The sequence below is a fragment of the Rousettus aegyptiacus genome, unplaced genomic scaffold (assembly GCF_014176215.1).
Source record: "Rousettus aegyptiacus isolate mRouAeg1 unplaced genomic scaffold, mRouAeg1.p scaffold_m13_p_1, whole genome shotgun sequence".
NCBI lineage: Eukaryota > Metazoa > Chordata > Mammalia > Chiroptera > Pteropodidae > Rousettus > Rousettus aegyptiacus.
Genome location: NW_023416284.1, coordinates 20,895,988 through 20,921,559, shown reverse-complemented (window position 1 = coordinate 20,921,559; position 25,572 = coordinate 20,895,988). Strand labels below are relative to the sequence as shown.

At 43.9% G+C, this 25,572-nt stretch overlaps 1 protein-coding gene across 5 annotated transcripts in view; it reads left to right on the top strand.

Annotated features, from left to right (window-relative positions):
• CSMD2 (CUB and Sushi multiple domains 2) overlaps positions 1-25,572 on the top strand; it is a 544,176-nt gene that overhangs the window by 445,939 nt on the left and 72,665 nt on the right. For all 5 annotated transcript variants that reach the window (XR_001597587.2, XR_001597586.2, XR_001597588.2 and 2 more), the window contains exons 32-42: positions 419-532; positions 6,884-6,979; positions 8,199-8,402; positions 8,776-8,900; positions 9,789-9,885; positions 11,022-11,126; positions 14,924-15,042; positions 15,535-15,604; positions 17,520-17,636; positions 20,460-20,669; positions 25,313-25,501. Coding sequence is in view for 2 of the 5 variants with exons in the window: in XM_016150537.2 (XP_016006023.2) it covers positions 419-532; positions 6,884-6,979; positions 8,199-8,402; positions 8,776-8,900; positions 9,789-9,885; positions 11,022-11,126; positions 14,924-15,042; positions 15,535-15,604; positions 17,520-17,636; positions 20,460-20,669; positions 25,313-25,501 (1,446 nt within the window). In the remaining 3 variants the exon portion in view is untranslated. The remainder of the gene's footprint in view (positions 1-418; positions 533-6,883; positions 6,980-8,198; positions 8,403-8,775; positions 8,901-9,788; positions 9,886-11,021; positions 11,127-14,923; positions 15,043-15,534; positions 15,605-17,519; positions 17,637-20,459; positions 20,670-25,312; positions 25,502-25,572) is intronic.

Sequence of the window (25,572 nt, the reverse complement as noted above, 5' to 3'; positions counted from 1 at the left end):
TTGAAGGAAACATAGAGAAGAACACAAGGTCCTGAGATCACATGGAAAATGATAGCTCTTACCCAAAGCCCTTTCAGGTCCTTAGTGGCTACTGTAGCTGCAGCTGCTATCTGGGAAAGGAATAAGATTAGCTTGGTGCTGCCGCCACCGGCATGATGATTGGGTACAGTCCTTGATGTCATCTTGACCCATGTGAAAGAATGGCAGCCAGCCATCCCATCTCCCTGCATCCCTGTGCCCGGCGTCTGGCCAGGGTACTAATCAGCCAGTAGAAAGGCTCAGTGAGCAGTTAGCCCCATGAACCAACAACTTCCGCCGAGGTGTCACACTTCCTGGAGCCCCCCGACCGCCAGTCCTTGCCCCCAGCACGGCTGCTGCGGTTCCACACTGAAATCTCCTCACCATGTCTCCACTGCAGTTGTGTTTGGACAGTTCGCCTTCTTCCACACAGCCCTCAACGACGTCGTGGAGGTGCACGATGGCCACAGCCAGCACTCCCGTCTCCTCAGCTCCCTGTCCGGCACCCACACAGGTACCCAGGGCTCGACCAGCACTGGCGATGGTGGGGGGCTGGGGTATCCCAGGCCGGCTAAAAGGAAAGAGGCCCTATAAGCGTGGCTACAGGTGGAACCCCACAGCTTTGTGTTTGTCATGTGCTGCTGCTGTCTCTGCCACGACAGTCGGCTCCTGACCGCCGTACTGGAAGAGGGCTTTAGAAACTGCTCTTGCCCCAAGCTGTGTCTACACCACCCCTAAGGGGTGAAGCATCCCCTGTTGTTTAATATTTAGCCCCAACATGTTTGTCTAGTTATAAACATATTGTATTTTCATTGTGGAAAACTTAGAGGCAAGAAAAAACTAATTATAGAGAGAATTAAAATAAAAACCACCCAGAAAGAACTACTGAAATATGGAGCGTATTTCCTTTCCGTCTTTATATCTTACTTAGGCCTAATCTTTTACATATTTTATTGAACAAAGCAATATACATATTTTTACTGAAATACTCATTGTAAGCGTTTCTATGTCATTATTTTATTCTATAATAGGATTTTTAAATGCTGCATAATAGACTATCATATAGTTATTTAAAATTTATGTAATGAATTCCCTATTATTGAACATTTAGATTGTTTCTAATTTTTCACTCTTATGAATAGTAATTCAAGGTATTATACATGTCATTATACACGTCTCTATTACCTTAGAATATCTGGAAGGAGAATTGCCAGTTAAAGGATGAGATCCTTAATTCTTTTTATACAAATTGTCAAATATGCCTCTAGAAAGTTCTTGCCATTTTGTTCACTGACAATGAATAAGAGAGAATGTTTTATCCTCACAAAAATTAGATAATTAAAAAAATAAAAGCGTTATCACTGTGAAAACTGAAAATGGTATCTCATATTTTAATTTTCTCTTTCTTATTGCTAGTCAGGTTAAACTTTTTCTAATTTAAGTATTGGCCCATGCATTTTTTTATTTGTGAATCTACTTATGAATTAGTGTTGGTTTTTCTATTAGCATTTGTTTTCTTATTTATTTAGTAGAGCTTTATATTATTATAAGTTATATATATTATATGCTATAAAAATCTCTTCTCTTTATTATAAGCTATAAAAAGCCTTCCCCTGTAATTCGTCATTTGCCACTTAATTTTCTTCAGGGTGTGTTTTTATGTCAAAAAATTTAAATTCCCCATGATATCAAATCTATCAACGTTTTCTTTAATAGTTTTCTCCTTTACTTTTATATTCATGAAATAAATATTCCTCTGTGTTTTCTTTTACTTCTTTTTAGTTTCAATGTTTAGCTTTAATAACTTTGGAATTTATTTTGATTTATTATTTGATATGGGCAATACAACCATATTCTTTCCAGTTTAATCAGCTGTCCTAACAATTTTCAAAATGTCAGATTTACATATTTTAAATTTTTATGAAATTAAGAGTATGTTTCTAGACTTTTTATTCATTTGCTCTAAGTATCTGTTTATTCTTATATTAATATCAAAAACCTTAATTATTATAACATAATAATGTTTAATATTATAATAATTTTAAACATGCAGTAAGGTATGTCCTCATAGACATTGTTTGTTTTGAAATTTTTATGGGCTTTTCTTGCTTACTTTTGCCTCCAAATAAATTTTACAAATATGTCGTCAAGTTAAAAAAAAATTGCATCGGAATTTTCATTGAAATCCATTAAACTGATAAGTTAACTAGGGACGAAGTTACATCTTTATAGTAACTCTTCTCCCCATTCAGGAACATGGTGTGTCTCTCCATTTATTTCTCATTTATGACCTTTGAGAAGGTGTTATAATTTTCATTTAAGTAGTATGCATGCTTTGTTAACTTTCTCCCTAGATATTTCATGACAATTTTTGTTATTGTTTTTTTCTGCTGCTGTAAATGGGTCTCCCTGTGTTATATTTTCTAACCAGTCTTTGTCAGTATATTAGAAGACTGATATTTTCAGGATATTCATTTTGTGAAGTCACTGAACCCTTCATCATAATGCCAACACTGCCGGCCGATTCTCCAGTGTCCTTTAGGCAAGAAACAATATCATCTGCAGATAAATTTGTCTCATTATTTTATCTCTTCCTTTTCAGTGGTTTTTCTGTTATTTTCTTCCACAGTTATTGGTCTGTTTGGGTATATTACTTTATGGTCAATGCTCATGATTTATATTTTAGTAAAAATTCCATTTTGTAATTATTTTAGCAATGCAGCTTATATAATATACTACTACAATATTTAATCTCCTCTCTATTAGTGGTTAGATTCCTTGCCTTTAAAATACTGAATGCTGTATTTGTAGTTCCCCTTTTTACTCAGCTGGACCAGAGGTTTTGTGTTGTTTTTTTTGTTTGTTTGTTTTATTTTTATTGTTTCTACTTATCAGTTCTTTTGGGTTTGTTATTATCTTCTAATTAATTAACCTCTGCCTTTATTTCATAATGTCTCCCCCTGCCCTTTTATTCTTCAGATTATTTTGTTCTTGTTGTTCTAACACCTTGAACTGAGAGCTTTGTCTGTTATCTTTTCTGTGTAGCAGATATATTCACCCCTAAGCATAATTTCAGCTTCAAGTCATAAATCTTGATATGTATTTGATATGCATTATTTTCATCATCATTACCCTCTAAATAATCCATGATCGAGTTTTACTCTTTTTTTCCCAAGAGTTGTGTAAGAATAGTTCTTCTTTCCCCCCAGGAACCTAGATTTTGTTCCTCTTACATTTGCATTAATTTCTATCATTATTGCCATGCAGTTAGAGAATGTAGCCTGTACCATTCTACTTTGGAGATTCAATGAGGTCCTCTCTGTAGCCAAGGATTTATATTTGTTTAACGTATCTGAGAAGAATGTGGATTCTCTGTAGGGTCGAGAAGCCATGTAGAGAGAAAAGGCAAGCTCAGGCCCTGCATTCCTCACTGCCTGGATTCTAACCTAAGCCCTGCCACTTGTTTGCTGGGTGCCCGCGGACACAACATTTGACCACTTGGAGCTTCAGTTTCCTCATCTATAAAATGCAGAGAGTAAAAGTTCTACCTCCTAGAGTTATTGTTAGGATTAAATGAGCTTTATAATATCCATTAGACCAGTCATACTCAATTTTATAATCAAGTTCATTATATCAGTGATTCTTAGACAAATGATTTTCCTACACCAACACCCCACATATACACATCCAACTGGGAGTGTGAATTAGGATCTCTTAGGGTAGAATGCTTTTTCAAAATTTCTTGATAGATGGATAGGTAGATATAGATGATAGATAGATAGATAGATAGATAGATAGATAGATAGATAGATAATGATGATGTATAAGCAGGTATAGATATAAATATAGAAGTATAAGTGTAGGTACAGATAGAAATAGACAGGTATACACTTAGGACCTATAGATGTAAACATAGATATAGATATAGGTGTCGATACAAATGTATAGGACCAATAAAAAATAAAAAGAAATAGGGATAGAGACAGACAGACAGACAGACAGAGACAGAGAGACAGAGGGACAAAGATAGAGACAGAGAGAGAGGGAGGTATAAGACCTATAGATATTAACATCAGCATACTCAGATCTTATTCCTTATTTGGAGATACACTGATGATGAGCCACAGGTAACTGATGGCAGTGAAGTATGTTCCTGTCCCTAGGGTGTGCTGTTGGGGGCAGGAAGGAACTTGAAGACCACTGCTCAACAACCTTCATTTTGTTTTTCCATTTCATACATCGATGGTTGAAAATATAGTATGAAAGTGTCTCCCACCACAATTGTGATATTTTGTTATCTTCGTGTGTTTCTAACAATTTTTTACCTGTGGTTGTCTGATGTATCTTTCTTCATTTTCTCTGAGAGTCTTTTTCTTTTAAGAGGAAGTTTACTTACTTTACAAGTGACAAATCTGGTCTGCCATCTGTCATCTTGTTTTGTTCTTTCTGGGTTTTTGTTTGTTTTGCTTTGATTTTGTCTCCTTGCTTTTCTATTCATACCTGACCCATCTCTAATTTCCAAGGGTTTTCTTTATATATATATATATATATATATATATATATATATATATATATTTAGAATTTTATAATAATGCCATTAGTAATTATTTTTAAATTAGGACTTCTTCCCCCAAGTACACATTTTTATGTTTGCATAAAGTTTTGTTACCTATTCATAATAATTACTTGGATTTAACTATATTTTGCAGGTCATCTTTATCCCTGATAGCTTTTTATTTCCCTTTCATTCATTTTTTTTAATAAGGCTCATAACTGCAGTACTTCCTGTCACCTTGCATGTATGAGAATGCATTTCCTTTGACAGATCATATAAATGACAACTTGATTGTAAATCAAATTATGGGTCACAAACTTTTTCTTTCAAAACTCCATTCCAACAGCTAACATTACAGAAGAGTTAGAGTTCAATCTGATTCCTTATCTTGTAGGTAACCTATGGTTTTCTTTCTAAATGCCTTTTATATTTTTTCTTAATTTTTAAAATTGAAAAACCCACTAGGATGTGTTGTAGTGGAAATCTTTTTTCATTAATTAAATCTGGCACTTTACAAACAATTTCAGTCTGAACCTCACATCTTTCTTAAGCTTAGGAAAGTTATATTCTTTCTTAAATTATTTTTTCCCCAGTTTTTCTTCACTCTCTCTCTCTTTCTCTAGAATTTTTGATATATGCATATTGGATATTTTAAAATCTATCTTCCATGTCACTTGTCATTTCTCTCATTATTTTAATCTCTTTATCTTTTTTCTGTGCATTCTGGAAGAATTTCCCAAATTTAATCTCCATGTTGCTGTTTGATTTCTGCAGGATCCAGCTGTCATGTACTGGCATTTCTCATTTCTCTGACGCCTTCATTAATCTCGGATTTTTTCTTTGGCATGTCTTCCCCGTCTGATCTCACAGGTGCAATGCTAGATTTAATCTTGTGACAATCATGACAGACAATCTTTTGAGATTTTGCCAGTTCTTTGTGGTAGTTCATATAAAATTTTTGCTTTGATTTCTCAGAGTAGTTTTCTCCTTTAAAACTTTAGAATCTTCTTATGTCCAGTAATTTTACTATGCACTTAGCTTAGCATGGACAGGGAGGTCTTCATATGTCCAGGACAGGAAGTCAAAAAAGGATTCTGCAAGATATTATGGGAATCTCAATCCACGTGTCAGGCTAGATGATGGGATGATGGAAAAGTTGAGTTTTGTTCTGGTCACATCCATTGTGTAGAGGAGGTAAAGATGGTGGTGATAATGAGGAGAGGCTTTGTCTTCATGAGTTTCTTTTTATTTAGAAGCCAGGAGTTAGCTGGGGCAATGACTCCTAGCTAGGCTCAGCTGTCTGGGTCACATGTAAATCTAAGTGTGCTATGCAAAAAGCTGTCCACTCCCCATGGCCAAAAGCATCATATGAGCTTCCTGGAAGCTTTCTGTAACCTCTACTTCCCTTCTGATGGCGGAGCTAGCAGCCATTCTCAGGTGTCCCTAAGGCTTCAAAGGGGAATCCTACCTCATATTCCCTCAGCTTCCACTGGAAGGCGATGATGAGCAGGACTACACTTCACAGCTGCAGGTCCAGTTCGTGCTGCCTTTACTTTGTCCATCTATACCACATCGAGCAGAAGATACACTTCGTGTTCTGATGTAAAGGCTGTCAGGCTCCCTAAGCTTTCTGTGCCTATTGGGTTTTCACCAGATTGTGTGTTATTGGTTGGGTGACAATATGTCCTGCTTTCCCTGGGGCAGTCCCAGCTTTCCCTTGGTTCTCCCAGCGTAATTATTAATAGCATGCCCTTTTACTCTCAAAAGTATCCTAGTATGAGCAATAAATTATACGATCGCTCTAGTTACTGATCATTTCACAGAGAATCTGGGAAAGGCCAGTTACTCTCCAAAGATCACAGCACCCTCCTTCCCAGACGCTGGTGCCATTTTTCTTCTATCAGACTGATGACTGTTTTCTTAGCAAACCACCAGTCAGGTTAGTAATGGCCGTTTTCTCCATCCCTGTGAGTCACCACATCTTTAGAAGCTTTGTCTTCTTGAGGCAGGTCATTTAATCATTCTGAACCTCTCTTTCCTGATCTATTAACTAGGGGTACTGAACTCTTGTCATGCTAACCTCCCATTACCCATGAATCAAAATAAGACCATGAATGTGAAAGCCTTCTGCAAACTTTAAACTGAAAAGTACAATAAAAATGTGAGATTTCATTTCAGGAAAACCAGGAGTGTGGAAGGAATTGCTATGAGGGGTGTGGGTAGCCTCTCCTTCCTGGCCAGGATTTTATCTGCTTGGCCTGACTACTGGACTCACTGTCTCCCTTTCTTCCTTGCCTCTTATTTCGACAGGAGAATCGTTGCCCTTGGCCACCTCCAATCAAGTTCTCATTAAGTTCAGTGCCAAAGGCCAGGCACCAGCCAAAGGCTTCCACTTTGTCTACCAAGGTATGTAGGACGTGGACTTGGGCGGGGTGAAAGCAGTCTCAGTTCTTCTGTGACTCAGTGACCAAAAGAACAGCAACTTTTTCCCACTAGTCTAAGCTTCATTCTTAGAGTCTTTAGGGCAGTTATTAGTTTGTGAGGCAGTTCCTTAAAGTTAGTTGAATTTTATACAGTTGCTTACTCAACAGACAATTCTTGGGCCAAACTTTATGTTTAAATGAGGGGAGAGATCAGGCATAGGAAGCTAATCTAACTCCCTACACACACACACACACACACACACACACACACACACACACACGCTGTCTATTACATCCCCTAGACTCTCTCCCATGGAGCTTGGCTTGTCTATGAGGCCCAGCAAAAACACAGGCTTGGAAATGAGGAGAACATGGATTTGAATCCTAGCTGTGCCACTTTCTAAATGGGCACCAGTTACCCCAACTCTCATCATCCCAGTTTGCTCACCTATAAAATAAGTAATGATATGACCTCATCGATAGGATTAAAAGAGAGTTCACAAAATAGGTAGCACCAAGCAGATCGTCAATGTTTATTTCTTCCTTACTGGTCCTAAGAGACAGAGTCTCGGAGCATTCTGTCTTCCGCCTGCAGGTCCCAACCTCTCCTTGCTCAGGAGAACGTCCATTTTGCTAGGGCCCATTCTAAGTGTGGTCCTATTCATTCGACCACCCAGGATGAGTTGCGTTTCCCTGTACAAGGTAATCCTGCCACAGGAGACGCCATGTCTGGGGCCTGGGTTAAAGGGTCCTATTTAACATTGTCAGTAGAGGGAGAGGAGGTTTAGGTGATGGAGAGCAGTGCCTTGGGCAGGGTCTTAAGGCATGTGGGAGAAGAGGCCAAAAGCAGGGTGAAGGCACTTAATTGGAAGAGGATGGACCATTCCGCTGTTAGGGGACATGGGACCCCGATGGGCGAGGGGCATCATTAGGAAGGCAAAGAACACAGCTGGGCCTGAATTCTGAGCCCAGGGACTCACACTGTCACCCAAGGTTTCCAGAGGCTGCAACATTGTGTGTCCAGCTATATTTCAGTACAACAGGCACAACCTAGAAAGACCCCTACCTTTGCCTTAAAAGAAAGTGCCCAGGACCTCTCAGGGTCCCATCCAGACCATCTCAGTTCCATTCTGTGTGTGTCCATCCCTGGGCCAGTTTCTAGAGGGGAGAGGCCTGCCCCATAGCGCCCTTGTCCCCTGCAGCGGTGCCTCGAACCAGCGCCACGCAGTGCAGCTCCGTGCCCGAACCGCGCTATGGCAAGAGGCTGGGCAGTGACTTCTCTGTGGGAGCCATCGTCCGCTTCGAATGCAGCTCCGGCTATGCCCTGCAGGGGTCCCCAGAAATCGAGTGCCTCCCTGTTCCCGGGGCCTTGGCCCAGTGGAATGTCTCAGCACCAGCATGTGTGGGTGAGTACCTGAACAACCAGCACTTGGGAAGGGGGTGGCCAGCAAACAGTCCTTTCTCTCTGAAGGAGGCAGCAAGACCTGGCAGCTGCGGGTTGGATGTGAAGACAGCCTGGAGGAGGAGCTGGGGTTGCTAGGCATTGGGAGGGGAGGTCCATGTGTGAGAGAGGAGTATGGGTCTAGGCCCCTGCAGGGGGAGGTGGGCATGGAGAGGAGGCATGGGAAGAGGTGAGAGTGGGGCCGTCCTGGAGAAGCCAGCAGGGGCAGGAGTGACAAGCAGGCTGGTGAGCCCTGAGAAGTCCGTTTGGGAAGGTTCTCATGGGGGATCCACAAAGACAGGCGGGAAGAGCTTCTAACCAGAGCTGCCTCCTCCCAGTGCCGTGCGGGGGCAACCTCACGGAACGCAGGGGCACCATCCTGTCCCCTGGCTTCCCTGAGCCCTACCTCAACAGCCTCAACTGCGTGTGGAAGATCATGGTCCCCGAAGGTGCTGGCATCCAGGTAGGCTTAAGGGGACACCTGGGTCAGACAGGTGGCTGGGAGGAGATGTAGCCCTGTCCCTGCCCTTCGGGCCAGGCGTGGAGGCGAGCCCCACAGACAAGAAAACACAATAGCTTGTGGCCATGAGCTTCAGGGGGCACAGGGAGAGAGGTAACTCAGGGAGGAGGGGTGGGGGGCGCCCTGCTTGGGTCATCAAGGAAGGCCATAAGGAGGAAGTCGGCCTAGAGCTGGACTACAAAGACTGGGGAGGAGTCATAGGAGATATTTTTCAAATGGCTCATAGAATTTTTTTTCTTAAGATTGTGAGGGACAAAAGAGGGGACATCGCAGGTGAGGGGAAGGAGCAAACTGACAAGTACAGATGAAGCATGGAGAAAGCACACACCTAGGGTGTCGTACTTGCAGCCTGAATTGTAGGGACAGAATTAGAGCCATAACAGATGCCCAGTGGTCAGAGCCAAGTGCAGGAGGCCCCAGAACTGGTGTGGTGGCGTGGAAGAGGCCAATGGAGGGGCAGCAAGCAGCGACTTGAGGTGAACAGGTCCAGCCCGCAGGGGGTTACTGCGCGGTGTCTGATGCAGTCCAGACAGGAAAATGGGGAAATCCGAGGAATGTTTGAGAGACACACAGAAAGCCGATCAGATTGAAGTATTCCCTCTTTCCGAAATTTCCTTTCCCCATTCACAGCCTTATTGTCATTCATTTCACTTCCATCTCCCCCACTGGACAGAGTTCCTCAGGGGTAGAGATTGCATCTCATTCGTATTGGAAGGATCTAACACAGCGTCAGGCCTAGAGTAGTTGCTCAATAACTGAATTAATTACATGCAAGAGGGAGGGAGGGGCACAGGCTGTCGAACCAACAATTCATTCCCTCTGCCTTCCCAGATTCAAGTCATCAGTTTCGTCACAGAGCAGAACTGGGACTCCCTGGAAGTGTTTGACGGTGCAGACAACACTGTGACCATGCTGGGAAGTTTCTCAGGTGAGGTGGGGCTTCCAAGGTCCTCGACTCGGAGGGCGGTAGGTGACTTTATCATTAGGAGGAGCAGCATTAGTATTGAGTTATAATTCCCATACCTATAAAATTCACCATTTTAAGGCATAAAATCCAGTGGGTTTTAGTATATTCACAAAGTTCTAGATTATCATTGCTGTCTAATCCCAGAACATTTTCATCACCCCAAAAAGAAGCCAGGTACCCATCTGCACCCACTCCCCATCGCCCCCCACCCCGTCTCCTGGCAACCACTAACCTACTTTCCGTCTCTGGATTTGCTTGTTCCAGACATTTAATATAAATGGAATCCTACAATATGTGCCCTTTTGTGTCCGTCTGCTTTCACTCGACGGATTGTTTTCAAGTGTCATTAATTGTAACATGTATTAGTACTTTATAAGATAAATAGACCTCATTTGTTTATTCATCCATTAGTTGGTGAACATTTGGATGTTTCCACTTTTTGTCTAATTATAAATAATGCTGCTATGAATATTCACATGCAAGTTTCTATGGGGACGTGTGTTTTCAATTCTCTTGGGTATATACCTAGGAGTGGAATTCCTGGGCATATGGTAACTCTATATTTACCGTTTTTGAGGAACTGAAAAACTTTTTTCCGAAATGCCTACACCATTTTCCTTTCCGGCGGTGGACTTCTGACTGAGTGTGGTGTATGTTTTTGCCCAATGACCAGGTCAATTATTTGGGTCTTCCAGGCCCCAGAACCCATTTTGCCAAGATATGAAAAGGAGACATATGCCCCATATAAAAAGTCTACATTGCCTAGATTGCCAAGATAATGACACACATCAGAGTTATTTTGAGGATGACTGAAAGGGGACCAAACTCATAGGCCACCTGAAGAACCCTACTCCGGGCATGAGGCTCTGCCACTCCCCATTTTGCAGGAAGTTGTTCGAGGTCTTTCCCGCCCTCTCCCTTGGACATGAGAGACCCAGCACTCTGAGGGGTGCTAATTTGTCATTCAGCAGGCATGACAATTGGGAACATTTGGGGGCCTTGGGAGCAGAACACCAGCAGGCAGCAAAAGCAAGAGGAAGAGGGAGGAACTTGGGAGCAGGGGAAGCTAAGCCTGAATGTCCCGTCTCTTGCCCTAGGAACAACTGTTCCCGCCCTTCTGAACAGCACCTCAAACCAGCTCTACCTTCATTTCTACTCAGATATCAGCGTGTCGGCAGCCGGCTTCCACTTGGAGTACAAAAGTGAGAATCCAGGGTCTCAGCTGTGTACAGGGTTCAGGGTGGGAACTGACAGATACTGAGTACCCACAAAGAGTAGGGGTCATACTGGGACTGTATTTTCTCCATCCCACTGGAGCCTTATCACAGACCTAGATAAGAACACTAGGGCTCAGAGAAGGTCTGAAACCTCTTCAAGGCTACACAGGCAGTAAATGGTGGAGATGGGATTCTCACCCAGATGTTAGTTACTCAGAAACCTGTATGTTTTCTCTGTGCCCACACAAGGAATGGGAAAGGGGCTTGCCCATTGGCCTATGCCCAGCATATAATTTGAGATATAAGAACATAGGGGTGTTCTCCAATCTTAAAAACTGGCCTCTCCAACCCCTGGTTCTGTGACACAATTATCTTTGGAAATGTGGGAAGGCATGATTTGCTTGACCATCTGTGACAGCATGGGCCTGTGCAGATGGAAGCCTCACTTGGTAATAGAAACTTAATAGGGTCAGCATTGGATGTTATGCAGATGACCAACTGGTCTGCAAAACTAATGAGCTTTATCCAGGTGAATGGGAGAGGATTAGCTAGATACCAGGATGCTCATGGCCTGAAAGAACTGAAGAGTGTACCTAATAGGAGAGACCCGGAACAGCTTGAAGCCAAGACTCTGAAAGGTAGAGAATAGGACAGGAACCTCTGAGAGCTTCCCCTGCAGACCTCCGAGGCTTTACTCAGCTGGTGGAGTGAGGTATCCTGGGTCTCTCGAGAAATTCACATGTTTTCTTTTACTCTCTTTTCTCTGTTCTTTCCAGTTTTGTGTCCTTCTCCAATATTTTAATTCAAGTCCTTAAATGTTTCTTAGAGTCTTCTCTTTATTTTCTTCTCCCAAAGATATACTTCCTTCTTAAACCTCTTTGTCATTCTACTGCCTCATTCCCAGGAAAAATTCACCTCTTCTCTTTGTTTTAGAGAACCGGTAGTTTTCTAATACCTGATATTTATCATGCACTGTCCTTTTATGATGGGGAAAACTGAGGTCCCCATTAGTATTTGGCAACTGAAATTCCGAGGAGCCAAGACCCAGTGGTTATATTTTTGTTTTGTGTACAATCTACAAAGAGGTGCAGAAGGGGAGAATTAATTGCTATTGTAGAGGCAAATGGTTTTGAAGGGTACTGAAAAGTCATATCTACTGCTGTGACTCATACTTAATGTTTATTTAATTGAAATGGAAATGGAACAATATGCTTTCAAAAGTAATAAATTGCATATGATAAAAAATAATTCTTCCTCTGTTGCAAGCATAGCTTAAATAAAATCAAGCTATGCAACAAAAGAGAAATTAGAATGATTTTCTCTGTCTCCCTCTTTCTCTGGCCTCACTTTTCTCCCCATTCCATTTTTTCTCCCACCATACCCTTTTGCTCTGGCTTTCTCGCTGCCTCTCCTCCTTCTGTCCATCACTGACTTTCCAGTAAAGAGATCTCAGGTTACTAAGTTACGATCACCCCACTAAATACTGAGTTATAGTCTGCTTGGTGTACAGGGAGGAGTGGGGAGAAAATAACAATATGACAGCCAAGATGAAATACTTCAAATTCAGTTTACTGATTGTTTCAATTCTGTCCTTTAGGTCTTTTGTCCCAGCTGCTCAGATTTGTGGACATAGGCCCAAATAGCCTTCATTTCCAAGCCTCACATTCACTTCTTAAAAGCACATGTAGAACAGTAGTTATCTGAGAAGAACATGAGGGAACTTTCTAGAGTGATAGTAATGTTGTATAGTTAGGGATTTAGGTTATACAGGTGCCTGCATTTGTCAAAACTCAGCCAATGTACACTTAGGATTTGTACATTTTGTTATATATAAATTTCCCTCCAAAGGGGGGGGGGGGCGGGGGACATGTAGTTATCTCATGCACATGTAGAATCTTAGTTCTGAATATGGAATGGGGATTCGTCAGCTACTGCACAAGAAGATGGGTCTGGGGCATCCTAGGCTGGCCAGTTCTTCCCATTGCTTTTCCACAAGAGCGTGGCTTCCTGAAGGCACTGCATACACTGGGTTCCCCAAGGGATCTGGGATCTACCAAAAGCTCTCTGACAGGAATGCTGATAGATAGGGCACCCTCTCCCAAACTTTCTGGCCATGTGGGTGCCCAGGGTTAGACCCAACCACAAAGTCTCTTAGCCCAAACAGGTAAAAGAAGAGTGCTTTGAAGTAGGCAGAGAACTTAGTTTACAACTATCCCTTTGCCTTGTCGTGAGTCTTCTGGCCCTCGTCCATAAGAGGCGCACTCCAAGTCCCATCCATCAATAAATACATAGGGATTTATTTCATGCATCTTAAGTGCCCTCGCCTACAGATGGGCTCTTGCGGGGCAAAAGAGATGTGTAAAGCCCACCAGTCAGGAGATGCTACCCTCCTATTTGCTGTAAGAGTCAGCCAAGCAGGAATTCAAAGAAGATGAGAATGATTTCAGGAGGGGAGGCAGTGAGAGCAGGGCTGGGCTCAGACATGAGCTCATGTAGCCCTGGGGGTTTGACCTCTACTTGGGCAGGCCTGGAGCCAGACTGGGTTTGACTTGCATCCCAACTCTGTGGCTTACTAAGGACACGTCTCTGGGCCTCCTAGCCTGCATCTTCACCTGTGAAATGGGATGTTAAGACCTGTTTCAAGGGAATGAGATGATGTGTGTGGCATACTCACTCTAGCCTTGCTGATGCGAAGTGCTCAGTGAGTGTTGCCCCAGTGATGATGGTGTGAGCGGACAGAGAGAGGAAGTAGGGAAGGAAGATTAAGATGGATGTCCTAGCAAAGCACTGTGTACAATGCTGGGTATATAATGAGGAGTAAATGAACATAGATTGAATTCAAAAAGTCAAGAAAGGAGAGTGAAGGAGGACCACCTGAGATCCCATAAGGTGATCTTGAAAAGGACCAGGCCAAGACCATGAAGGTCCTATATATAATGTCAGGATGATAAGGCGAGACTCCATATAATAGATGATAGGGACCCACCACTTCAAATTGCTAAGCAAGGAAACTCCATAATTCACAGAGAGAATTTAAGAACATAAATTGCCCGTGAGTGCAGGATGGATGGGGATAGCAGTGGCTTAGGTAGGGAACAAGAGGGAAGCTATTGTGAGTCCAGCGATGAGTGAGGGCCAGAGCTGGCCATAGGAGGCGAAGTATGAGGAGCCCCAGTACTGCTTCCAGAAAGAAGCTGCCCTGACCTTAAAAACAACAGGAGAAAGAAGGCAGTGGAGGGCTTCATCTCAGAGAGTGGGACTCTCGGAGCCCCCAAGCATCACTGGGATGTCCCTGTGATAACTGCTCTCCTTCCTTCTTGCCCTTCATTTGCCTCTCTCCTAATTTCTTAGCCCTTGGGAAATGTCTTCTTAGGGCAAGGAAAATGGAAAGAAGTTGGGAGTCGGAGGCAGGAGTGATGTGGGAGCTGCTCATACAGAGGAGTCTGGGGGCTTAGAGCCAAGGCTGGAGCAGCAACCTAGCTCTCCTGCCCCAAAGGCTTTCTGGGGAGCCCAGGGGGCAGGCAGCAGCCAGAGTTCTCAGATGATACCCACCTGCCACCAAGGAGCTTTGGTCTGTGGAACCTCTGTGCCATATAAATATTCTAATTTTTTCTGTGCGCTGTGAGGTGACGGGGTTGGGAGGAGCTAGCCTAGACGCCAAGAGCAGAGAAAGCCCAATTTGGAGACACCCTTCTCCCTGCTGCCAGCATTGCCCTCAGCCTACAGTCGCACTTACCTCCTGGGCTGATCCATTCTCCTTCCCATCTGTCTGTCTTGTCTAGCTGTGGGCCTGAGCAGTTGTCCAGAACCTGCCGTGCCAAGTAATGGGGTGAAGACTGGCGAGCGCTACTTGGTGAATGATGTGGTCTCTTTCCAGTGTGAGCCTGGATACGCCCTCCAGGTACCTCCCCTGGACACCCAAGAAACAGGTGTCCCTTGAGATGTGCTTGGCCAGCCTTGCACCAGCAGAGCTACAGTCACCAAAGAATAGTGAGCAGTCCCCCAATTCCCCCGAGGATCATCTTCCCCTCCTGGAGCTGTTTATGCAAAAGACAAACTTTGCTGACTTTAGTGATTTGGCATAAGCCAGCCTCCAATGTGCTCCTGCAAAGTTTTGGTTTGATTAGACTTTAGGAAAATTAAATTTTCCTTTGAAGCCCATGAGGGAATCTAGCAATTAAAAGAAGCTCACAAGGAAGCTTGAGTAATGAGACTTCTATAGTAATGGCTGTTAAAAGCATCCTTCCCAAAACCTCTCTCCCTCTGCCTCACTCCCCATCCCACAGTGGATTAATGTATCTTGTTCCCTAACACAAAGCCCCTGAACGAGCTCTCCTACATACAATCGTGCGCGTGGGGGCCGCTAGCCCACCCATGTTCCCGATTCCTCCAGGGCCACGCCCACATCTCCTGCATGCCCGGAACCGTGCGGCGCTGGAACTACCCGCCTCCGCTCTGTATCGGTAAGAGAGCCCGGACTTTTCCCGTTCATTCAGACCCATTTTCTACCAGGGATTTGTACTCACTGACATATCGTCTAGTTCAAATCAAAAGGCAGTTTGGTATTCTGGGTGTGTTCACAGGCAGTAGCTTTAGGCTTGATGTTTTCGTAAACTCTAATTCTCACTCCAGGCTTTCATGACTTTTGGAAACCTTCGCCCACCAAATGGAAAATGACAGGTTTGAAAAGGTTATGATGACCATTCTCATTCCAAGTAATTGGCCAAATGGACCTTCTAGGCACTTTGGGCTTTCTCCTATGACTTTTCATGGGACAGACAGATAAAATCTACTAAGAGGAAAACGCGGAGGGTTACATGCAAAATGAGAACTTAGCTTGGTTTGGTCTCCTACCCTGTGCTAAGCAATGATAAAGAGATCAGTGGGTACAAGAAAATAAGGGATCTTCACCCTCAGAAACTTCTAGTCAGATCGGTGCAGGGAAAAACTAACAATTATTGAAAGTCTACTATGTGCAAGGCATGGAGCCATATGTTTCTTCATGATCCTCATTTTTATAAGTAGGAAAACTAAGGTTTTTAGGGTTAAAAAGAAAGCGATAAGGTCAGGAATGGATACTTAGGTTCCTCTGATGCCTGGGCAACTGTAAAGTGCCCCTCAAGGCTGACCTTGAGATTAGGAGCAAGGTGAGTCGAAGGAGTGTCATAGGCTTAATGGCATTTTCCTTCTGTGATCTCACCAGGTACAGGGCCCAGTAGTCTGCCGAGCAGTCAAAAATGTGACTGGTCAGCCCAGGGCGCTTTCCTTCATTACATAATACAAAAGCCCTGCCAAGAAAAGCACTCACGTTAACAGCAGCTGCCATTGGATGTGCCGGCCCCAGTCCCGAGTGAAGTGTGGTCCTTCCTGTTGCAACCTCATAACAACCCTGTGTTATGGATGCTGTTGTTAGCTCCATTTCATGGGGGAAATTGAGGTGTGGAGGGGTTTCACACAGGAAGTGGAAGCCTTGGGATTGTGTCCCTCATGGTCAATGCTGGAGCTCCTGCTCTTAATCCAGGCACTGCCCTGTTCAGGTCTAAACAGAACCTTCTTCCCAGAAAGCATTTGCCTAGACACTGCAAATCCCTGCCTTCTGCTCCTTTCTCTGGGGATCCATGCATGGCTAACCCCTTTCTGCTCACACAACTTTGTCCTAATAAGATGTGAAAGCAAAGTATTGATGCCAACTGTCCAGGCCATAGTCATGCCGCAGCTCTGCATCCTCTGATGACTCAGAAGTCACCTCCATTGGAGTTTCAGATGCCCAGCTTCTTGTGACTGGCTCCTTGTGGAATGCTAATCACAGTCACTTTGGCCAAGGGCATATGTCAAAGTTCTGAGGGCAGGTTCATGGTGAGGCTAATCTATTGCCCACCCAACCCCATGGAGTATAAATTTATAAAAGTCCTGGCGTGGTGTCTGGCACAGAGTAGGGAATCAATGCATGCCAGTCCTTTTCCTTGATCCTTTTTCTTCAATCTTGGAAGAGTTGACTGGACAATGAGGAGAGGGAGATTTAAGGGTAAAGTAAGAAGTGGCTGTGCTTCTCATGGAGCAGACTTGTGCTGCGTGACCTCACTAAGAGAACTAACTTGTGAAGGGCATGCTCAAGGTCTAGAGTCCACAACTTGGGTTTGTGGACTACTACATGGTCCTAGGATGCTGGGCAGTCCTTACTGAATTTACATAACAAGTTTTGCCCATGTGTGCAGTTTTTTTAAAAGAAATGAAGTATAAGTTTCTTTAGAAAGGGTTTCAAAGGGGTTTATGACTTGGGAAAGGTTGAAAACTGCTGCTCTAAGGGAGCATCCAAATGCTGGTATGGCCCCGTATGCTCTTTAGTGCTGCCCTAACCCTCTGGTCTCATTGTCACAGCACAGTGTGGGGGAGCAGTGGAAGAAATGGAGGGGGTGATCCTGAGCCCCGGTTTCCCAGGCAACTACCCCAGCAACATGGACTGCTCCTGGAAAATCGTGCTGCCTGTGGGCTTTGGTGAGTCTTCACACCCAGGACTCTGGACAACTGTCTGAAAAACCGTGGCTCAGGCAATTTAGCTCTCTGCCTCTCTATTTCCTTATCTATTGACCTCTTGTACAATTGTGGGCTCGGTTAAGAATGGGAGAGATGAATGCTTTGAGAACATTAATTGCGGGGTTGAGAGTGTTAGGAATTGCCATTGTTTTTATTATTTGAGTAGCAAGCTGAAATCCAGGACTGTAGAATGAGAAATTACTTAGGGATGGTTAAAGAAAAGGAAAAAAAAGTCTATTTTACAGAGACCGGACCTCGAATTGTGCTTTTAACTAAATATCCAATTTCTCATCCTAATTAAATCGAGCCAAGGTCAACATGAAATTGAGTTTGCATTCTTCATAGGCATATTCTGGCTAGCCTTAGAGATCGAGAGGTGTTTTCTTGTGGAGATAGAGTATGCCACTGTGAAAGACAGTGATCTGGGTGCAAAATTTAATTGCCAATGATTCATCTATGGTGCACTCAGAATAAAATTTAACCCCAAATATCTTGGTTGAAGAGAAAAAGACTTGTGCTGACATGGAACAGATGGGCCGTCCACATAAGTCATCTTGCCCAAGTCACTGCTCTGTTCCCGGGAACAGAATGTCCCAAGGGGACCTTTCCTGCACAGGCCTGTAATCTTCCAGTCTGTGACCTTGGGAATGAAGACCACCTATTTGGTCCTTTATTATTCAGCCTAGAGTAGGTCTTCTGATGGAGAAAGGGCTTTCAGGAGAAAGTGATCTAAACTGGCCCTCTTTCAATCTGTTCCAAGGGGTGGAAAGGGGCCAGTGACCCTCCGAGGGATGGAGTCTTATATTTGATACCATTTTTTCAAGAAAACCAAGGACAGATGATCAAGGTGCAAAATGATGATGACATCAGAAGCCTTGGGAAACTCCAGATGTTGAGACACTGAGGAAAGAGGAGCTAGGAGACTCTTTAGCTCTGCTTCCATACATGGGCCAGAAGAACCTCAGATGATAGAGACATGGTGGGGGAGAACAACATCCAAGAGAAAAGGAAGTTTAAATGGGGGGCACATCCCTGTTCTCTCTAAGCCCTGATGTTCAGCCACCAGAATGCTCTATCTCTAGGTCCTGAGTGCCTATTCTGCCCCTGGAGAATAAGCCTCCTGCAGGGTCCAATTGCTTTTAAATGAATGTTGAACTCTAACACAGTCCCTAACATGGCTTCAGCATATAAAGAGACACTACATTTACAAGCTACTGCCACTAGATGACAGTGATCACATCCAGTTCTTTCCAGGAGCTCAGTTCAGAAGCCCTGCAATCCTTTGATAGACATGCAGCCCACAGCGTTGGGATGATGCATGGGCAGTGGGGTGGAGAGCATAGGCTCCACGCATGATATGTACAATAGCGCTCATTGCAAAATTATCCACAACTTGGAAACAATCTACATGTTCGTTAGTAGGGAAGTGAATAGTGTTGTTGGATAATTCATAAATTAGAATTAATTAATGTGTCGTCAAAATCAATGAACTATGTCTTTGTATATCAACTTGGAAAGACCTTGAAAAACACAACGTTGAATAAAAAATAGGTTTGGAAAACTGTAGATAAAGCATATCATTTATGTAAATGTTTAAAACAAATAAACACGAGTATTACTTATGAATCTTAAAAGCATGAACTAGAAGGATAGCTTCCACATTTATGATAGTGATTGCCTCTGTGGAAGGAAGTAGGGAATGGGATAAAGCAGGAGACATAAAACGTATTTAACATTATATGTCAAGTCTTATTTTATTCTTTAAATAATCAGCTGCAAAAAAAAAATCATATATGAACTCACTCTAAGCAAATTGGAAAGTACATATGAGCAAATTTTAAAAATAAAAATTATCTGTAACCCCACCATGCAATCACTAACAGCTTAATCCTCACCATTAAAAGAAAGCGACCTTGTAGGTCTTGTTCATCCCTGTGCCATGCCTCACACAGCCCTGATGCATGGCAAATGTTCAACAAATATTGTTAGCAAATCAATGAATATTTTTCTAGTTTTTAAATTCAAAAATGAGAATTATATTCAACCTACTATTATGCGATCAGATTTTCACAATTAACGTTGTGGACAGTTTCCTGTGCTCGGTGAATATATTTTTTCAGTATTATTTTTAATAGTACTCCAATTTTAAGAAATCTTATCATAAACAAATATGAATATTCCCACCTCCATTCTCTAAAGAATATATTATTATGTAAATTAAGCCATTTAACCTGTCAGGTTGTTAGGAGAACTTGATTAATCCATTAAGATCCCAAAGTATAAACCTCCCTTGGCTTAATGAACAGATGGGACAACATATTCTCCTAAGTTTTATATTCCTGAATTATCATAAGTGTTCTAGAAAATACTAGTCTTGAAGTTCATGTCTTTCAGTTGAGTTTGTGGACGGGATATTATTTTTAAGTAAAAAGTTTATCGTAGCAAAGCTGTTTTTACACTAATATGAAACATAAGAATCACAAATTAAATGTCAATCCTGAACTTTGTTTTTAATAAAATAAAATGGACTCAAGATGGAGCTCAGAAATGACAGACACTCTTCCTTTTTGAGTGAATAGCATACTTTTTAAGTTCAGTCCAGACTGAAGATAAGAGGCTGGGCTGGCCCCGCACCTCCTGCAGTCTGTCCTGGGAATCCTGATTGGATAGGAAGTCAGCGGTAGGGACACGTGGGCTCTGGCAGGAAGCAGTTTCCTGAGGCGGCACATTTGAAACAAGACTATATATTGCTTTGGGCACTGCCTGCCTCTGTCTTGCTCCCAGGAGCTCACATCCAGTTCCTGAACTTCTCCACCGAGCCCAATCATGACTTCATCGAAATCCGGAACGGCCCGCATGAGACCAGCCGCATGATGGGCAGATTCAGTGGAAGCGAGCTTCCAAGCGCCCTGCTCTCCACGGCCCACGAGACCACCGTGTATTTCCACAGCGACCACTCCCAGAACCGGCCAGGGTTCAAGCTGGAGTATCAAGGTAAGGACAAGGAGGGCCCAGTTTGCTCCTCTGTCCATCCCCATCTCTTACCCACAACCACGCATCTTCCCGGCCTCCCATGTAGGGGAAGAAAGAACACAGGAGGGGCTGAGTGTGGAGGAACAGGACCATTCATGAGGCTTCCTTTCGACGGCATGTCACTCTGGCCTAGCTGAGACAGTTTAATCCCATTTGACAAGCCTTTACCAGGGCGGCAGACCCAACAGCGCCCTCAGAGGCTCAACTTCTGTCCAGGCCTAATAGCCAACAGCTTTCCTTGAGCAAGTGACCCATCGCAGGCACCCCTGAGTACCCAGCTAGCCACTTCCCTTGGGCCTGACAGGCCTGCTAACTCCCTCTGGGTCTCTCCTGCATGTCAAGTCCAAACATGCCCAGCAAAGCTAGGACTCGTTGGAGGATTCCAGTCACAATCCCAGGGCAGCCCACTGAGCCTTCACAATGAGACAGGCCCGTTCACCTCTACCGAAGGTTTTCATGCATGATGTGCAGCCACACTCACCATGGCGCTATCCTCCCGAAGCAAAATCCTGTGACAGACCCCACTCCTGGCAACCCCACTGCTTCTCAGGAGGAAGCCTCATCTACTCCAGCTCCGGCTTCGCCTGTTGGAGATGCCATAACCTGTGGCTGTGCGAATCGCGCCCAACCTGTGCAGCTGTACCTAGTGGCCCTGGATAGGCCCACCTCGCTCCAATGCTTCCCTGGTGTCACTGACCGAACTGTTTGTTCTAACCTATTCTCCCATTTTCTAACACTGATTTTTTTTTTCGTATTTTTAGATTTTTTCCCAATACTAATACATCCTTATAAAAAATTAAAATGTTATAGATGTTTTTGTGAGTGCATCATTGAAAGTCAAAATTCTCCCATAATACCATTTCCAACGCCACCTTATACAGAGTTGTCAACTTTCAACAATTTGATTTCCCCATTTTTTGGTACATATTTTGATTTAACTGTATTATTATATTATAACCAAAATTGGATCATATTATAAATACTGTTTTGCAATTTGCTTTTTTAAAGTTAATTTTTAATTACACAATTTACAAACACACTCAACTCGTTAAGAAAAGGGAGGAAGGAAAAAAGGAAGGAGGGAGGGAGGGAGGGAGGAAGGAATTGCAAACATTACAGGTAAAGCCAAACTCTTTGCCTGAAGCCTCCAAACACAGTATTATTCCCCAGAAATAACCAGTATTGTTTTAATGTGATCATTCGAGATCTTTTTCCATGTATTGACATACATGTTCTATGTACCTGTGAAAAATATGTCCTTTTTCATGAATTTTTTGGTTGTGTTTTCCACATAAATGTAGAATATTCTGTATACATAACATTCTGACATTTGTCTTTCTCACCCCATATCAGAGATGTATGGTGGCGTGGATTCGGGCTTGTCATTAGGGAAGGCTTTAAAGGGTGTTCCATGAGGTGAGCACAGTGGGACCAGTTATACGGGTGCTGCCTCCTCTGTCTGTCTTGAATGGAAAGGAACTCCAGTGAGTGTGATTGGGCTTGTCACCAGAGCTGAGGCCTCAGGAAGAGATGCTGAGCCTCTCACACCAGTGAAATGACAGGGAGAAGCTGTGCCTCTTACCCAGACTGACATTTCATCTTCATTGGTAGTAAGGCACTTGCCACACCCAGTGAGGCTGTGCATGGGCTTGTCACAGAGGCCAACCTTAACTAAGAGTGCCTATGCCTGTTAAGTACACACAGCCTCCGTGTGTGGGGTGGGGCTGTCCAATGAGTCATGATGCCTCAGAGGGACACAATCTGTCAAAGGAGAGACTTGGGCCCTAATACTTGGTCAGCGTTCCTCTCTGGGACAGACACATGCCTGTCTTGGGCTTCCCTTGTGTATTAGGCATCTAGGACTGCTATAACAGAGTACCACGGACTGGGTGGCTTAAACAACAAGAATTTATTCTCTCTCAGTTATGGAAGCTGGAAGTTCCAAGATTAAGGTCTCTTCTGAGGGTCATGAGGAAGAATATATTCCATGCCTCTCTCCTAGTTTCCGGTGATTTGCTGGCAATCTTTAGCAGCCTTTGGCTTACTGGAGTAACACCCCAATCTCTGGCTTCATCTATGCATGGTTTTCTCCCCGTATGTCTGTCTCCAAAGTTCCCTTTTTCATAAGGACACCAGGCATATTGGATTAGGGCCCACCCTGATGACCTCATTGTCATTTAAATAAAGATAAATAAAGGCCTTATCTCCAAGTAAAGTCATATTTTGAGGTACTGGGGATTAGTACTCCAACATATGAATTTGGGGAAGACAAAATTCAACCCATAGCACCCTCTGACAGGCCCAGTACTCTCCCTGAGGCTTCTCTTCTCAATAAATGCAAGTACTGAGGATGCCACCATTGTGACAGGGACAGCTGCTCTGGGGCCAACCCACAGACACTGTGCCTTTGCCCCTATGATAGGCATGGCCCTGCCCCTGAGTCCCTATGATGAAACCAGACACTCTTGCCATGTTCCCCATGTGATAAGCCCACTTTTCCTTATAAAAGCTGTTTCTCTGAGACCCTCAGACTCCACCAACTCCTTCCTGTGGAAGAGACCTGCCCACTCCCACAGAGCCCTGGTCCCAGGCTGAGCCCCTCCCAAGACCCTCCCAAAGTTCCCCTGCACAAGGACCCTGTGTTGAGGCTTCCTGGCCAGCAGGCCAACATTCTGGGTCAGCATTCATCTCTGCCATGTGCCCATATTGCAAACTGACACTTCACAGGTTCAGCAGCCAGTTCTCTGAGGATTTCCCCCCCGGGTGGGGGGGGGGCGGGGTAGGAGCAGGGAATAAGTGGGGTTCTAAGTAGGCTTTCAGAGGCCCAACACCTCCACCAGGAATTGGCCCAACTGCATGAGAGGCGCAGCGTCCCCTGGGGTTTCCACTCTGTGGTGAGCCCACCTTCTCCCACCCATGTTTCATCGTCAAGACTTGCCTGGATGTTCCCCTGAAGGCTTCCCGTGGGTCACAGGCCCAGCTACTCCCTCTGTGCCTGCCCATGTGCCACAGTCCTGATGACACCTGTGGAACCACTCTTGGTATCGAGGCAGCTGCTCCTCCTCAGACTTGACCTTGGCTTCCATTAACGCTTCTTGGTTGTGATGGCCCCAAACTCTTGGACAACCAGAGGCCCAAGGCCTCCGACCAAGGTCTTAAGATATGTCACAGACCCGAATAATTCTTCCTGCTGCATAGCGCACCTCCTCCAATGATGTCTCCCTTAGCCCTACAGAGTTATATCCTGTGAGCAAGCTCCAGTCACTCCCCCCACAGTTTTTCTTCAGGAAAGACCTTCCTAGAAGAGCCACCTGTCACTGTAGAGGCTGTTGCTTACTTTTTCTCAAATTTCCTTCTACTAGATACTCTGAATTTCCTAGGCTGGGGTTTTCCTTTCCCTTCTTCAGGTAAATATTCCCCCCAAAATTTTAGTAACAGCATAAGCTACTCCCACACAGGTCTCCCACTTTGACAGGCTTAACTTACTCCATTAAAACTTCTCAAAAGGTTTTGTTTATAAAGAACTTAGCAAAATGATAAAATATAGGATTATTCCAAAATGTTAGGCATCATGATTATTAGTATTTTGGGGTATGGCACTTTTTTTGAAATCGTTCATATTGAATGGAAATGTATAACACAGCCACTGTCACAGAGGAGGTGCTTAGGAAATGTCAAGTTCATGATCACTGCTGTTTATATTGTTATTACATATGATGAATGTGTCCACTTCCATGGAGCATTCATTTGGCTTCCAATGCTTCAAGTGAGAACTTGAATGTTCCTTCTGCTCCAGCCACCGATTTCCTGTATAGGATGGGAATTTCCTATTACTGCCACAAAGGCTATTCTTTGTCTTTTGGATCCAATTAATCAAAGGCCATGCTTCATGGCACATGCTCAGCAAATCCCTCGGCAACCTCTCCCTGTTGGGCAGGCCTCAGCTACTTCCATGAAGGTGTCTGTTTTGAGTCAGGCCCACCCATTCTTATGGAAGCAGCTTTCTTGCTCTTTGGAGTGACTTCCTTGTATGACAGTCTCACATTTCTTTTAACTCAGCCATTTCCTCTGAAAAGTTCCTCTCCTTGCCACAGGTTTGGCTTCCCCCCACCAAGTCAGTTCCTTCCTGGTAGGTTTCTCCAAGCTGGAAAGACTCCACTCAGGTCTTCAGTGCTTCCTATGTTTGTGATCTTGATCATTGTCGTCATAGTTAAATGAAAGAACTAGGTCAACACCTGGCCCCAAGGAGGTCCTCAAAAATAATGGTTCGGTCTAGCGTTTTCTTCCTTGAACCTCCTTTTCCCATGGAAAAAATAATAATAGACAATATTAATTGAGATTTTACCTTGTGCCAGTACAATGCAAAGAGTTATGTATATAGTCTCCTACTTAATCCTCACAAGAACCATTTTCTAAATAAGAAAACTGAGGCACAGAGAAGTTAAATAATGTGCCCAAAGCCAACAACTAACAAATAACAAAGTTCTGCCTGAGTCCTAGTCTTGGCGCTTCACCACTATGTGACCCTCTGCTGCTCCTGTGTTCTGACTGGGGAGAAAATGCCCGGAAAGAATAAAGTAACCTTCTCTCCTGACCTTTTCCAGCCTATGAACTTCAAGAGTGCCCAGACCCAGAGCCCTTTGCCAATGGCATTGTGAGGGGAGCTGGCTACAATGTCGGACAATCAGTGACTTTCGAGTGCCTCACAGGATATCAACTAATGGGCCACCCTGTCCTCACATGTCAACATGGCACCAACCGGAACTGGGACCACCCCCTGCCCAGGTGTGAAGGTACGTCCCTCCTTCATTCCTTGGGGTTTTTCTTAGGGAGACTGGTCCAGAGTAGTCCTGTATCTACCTGT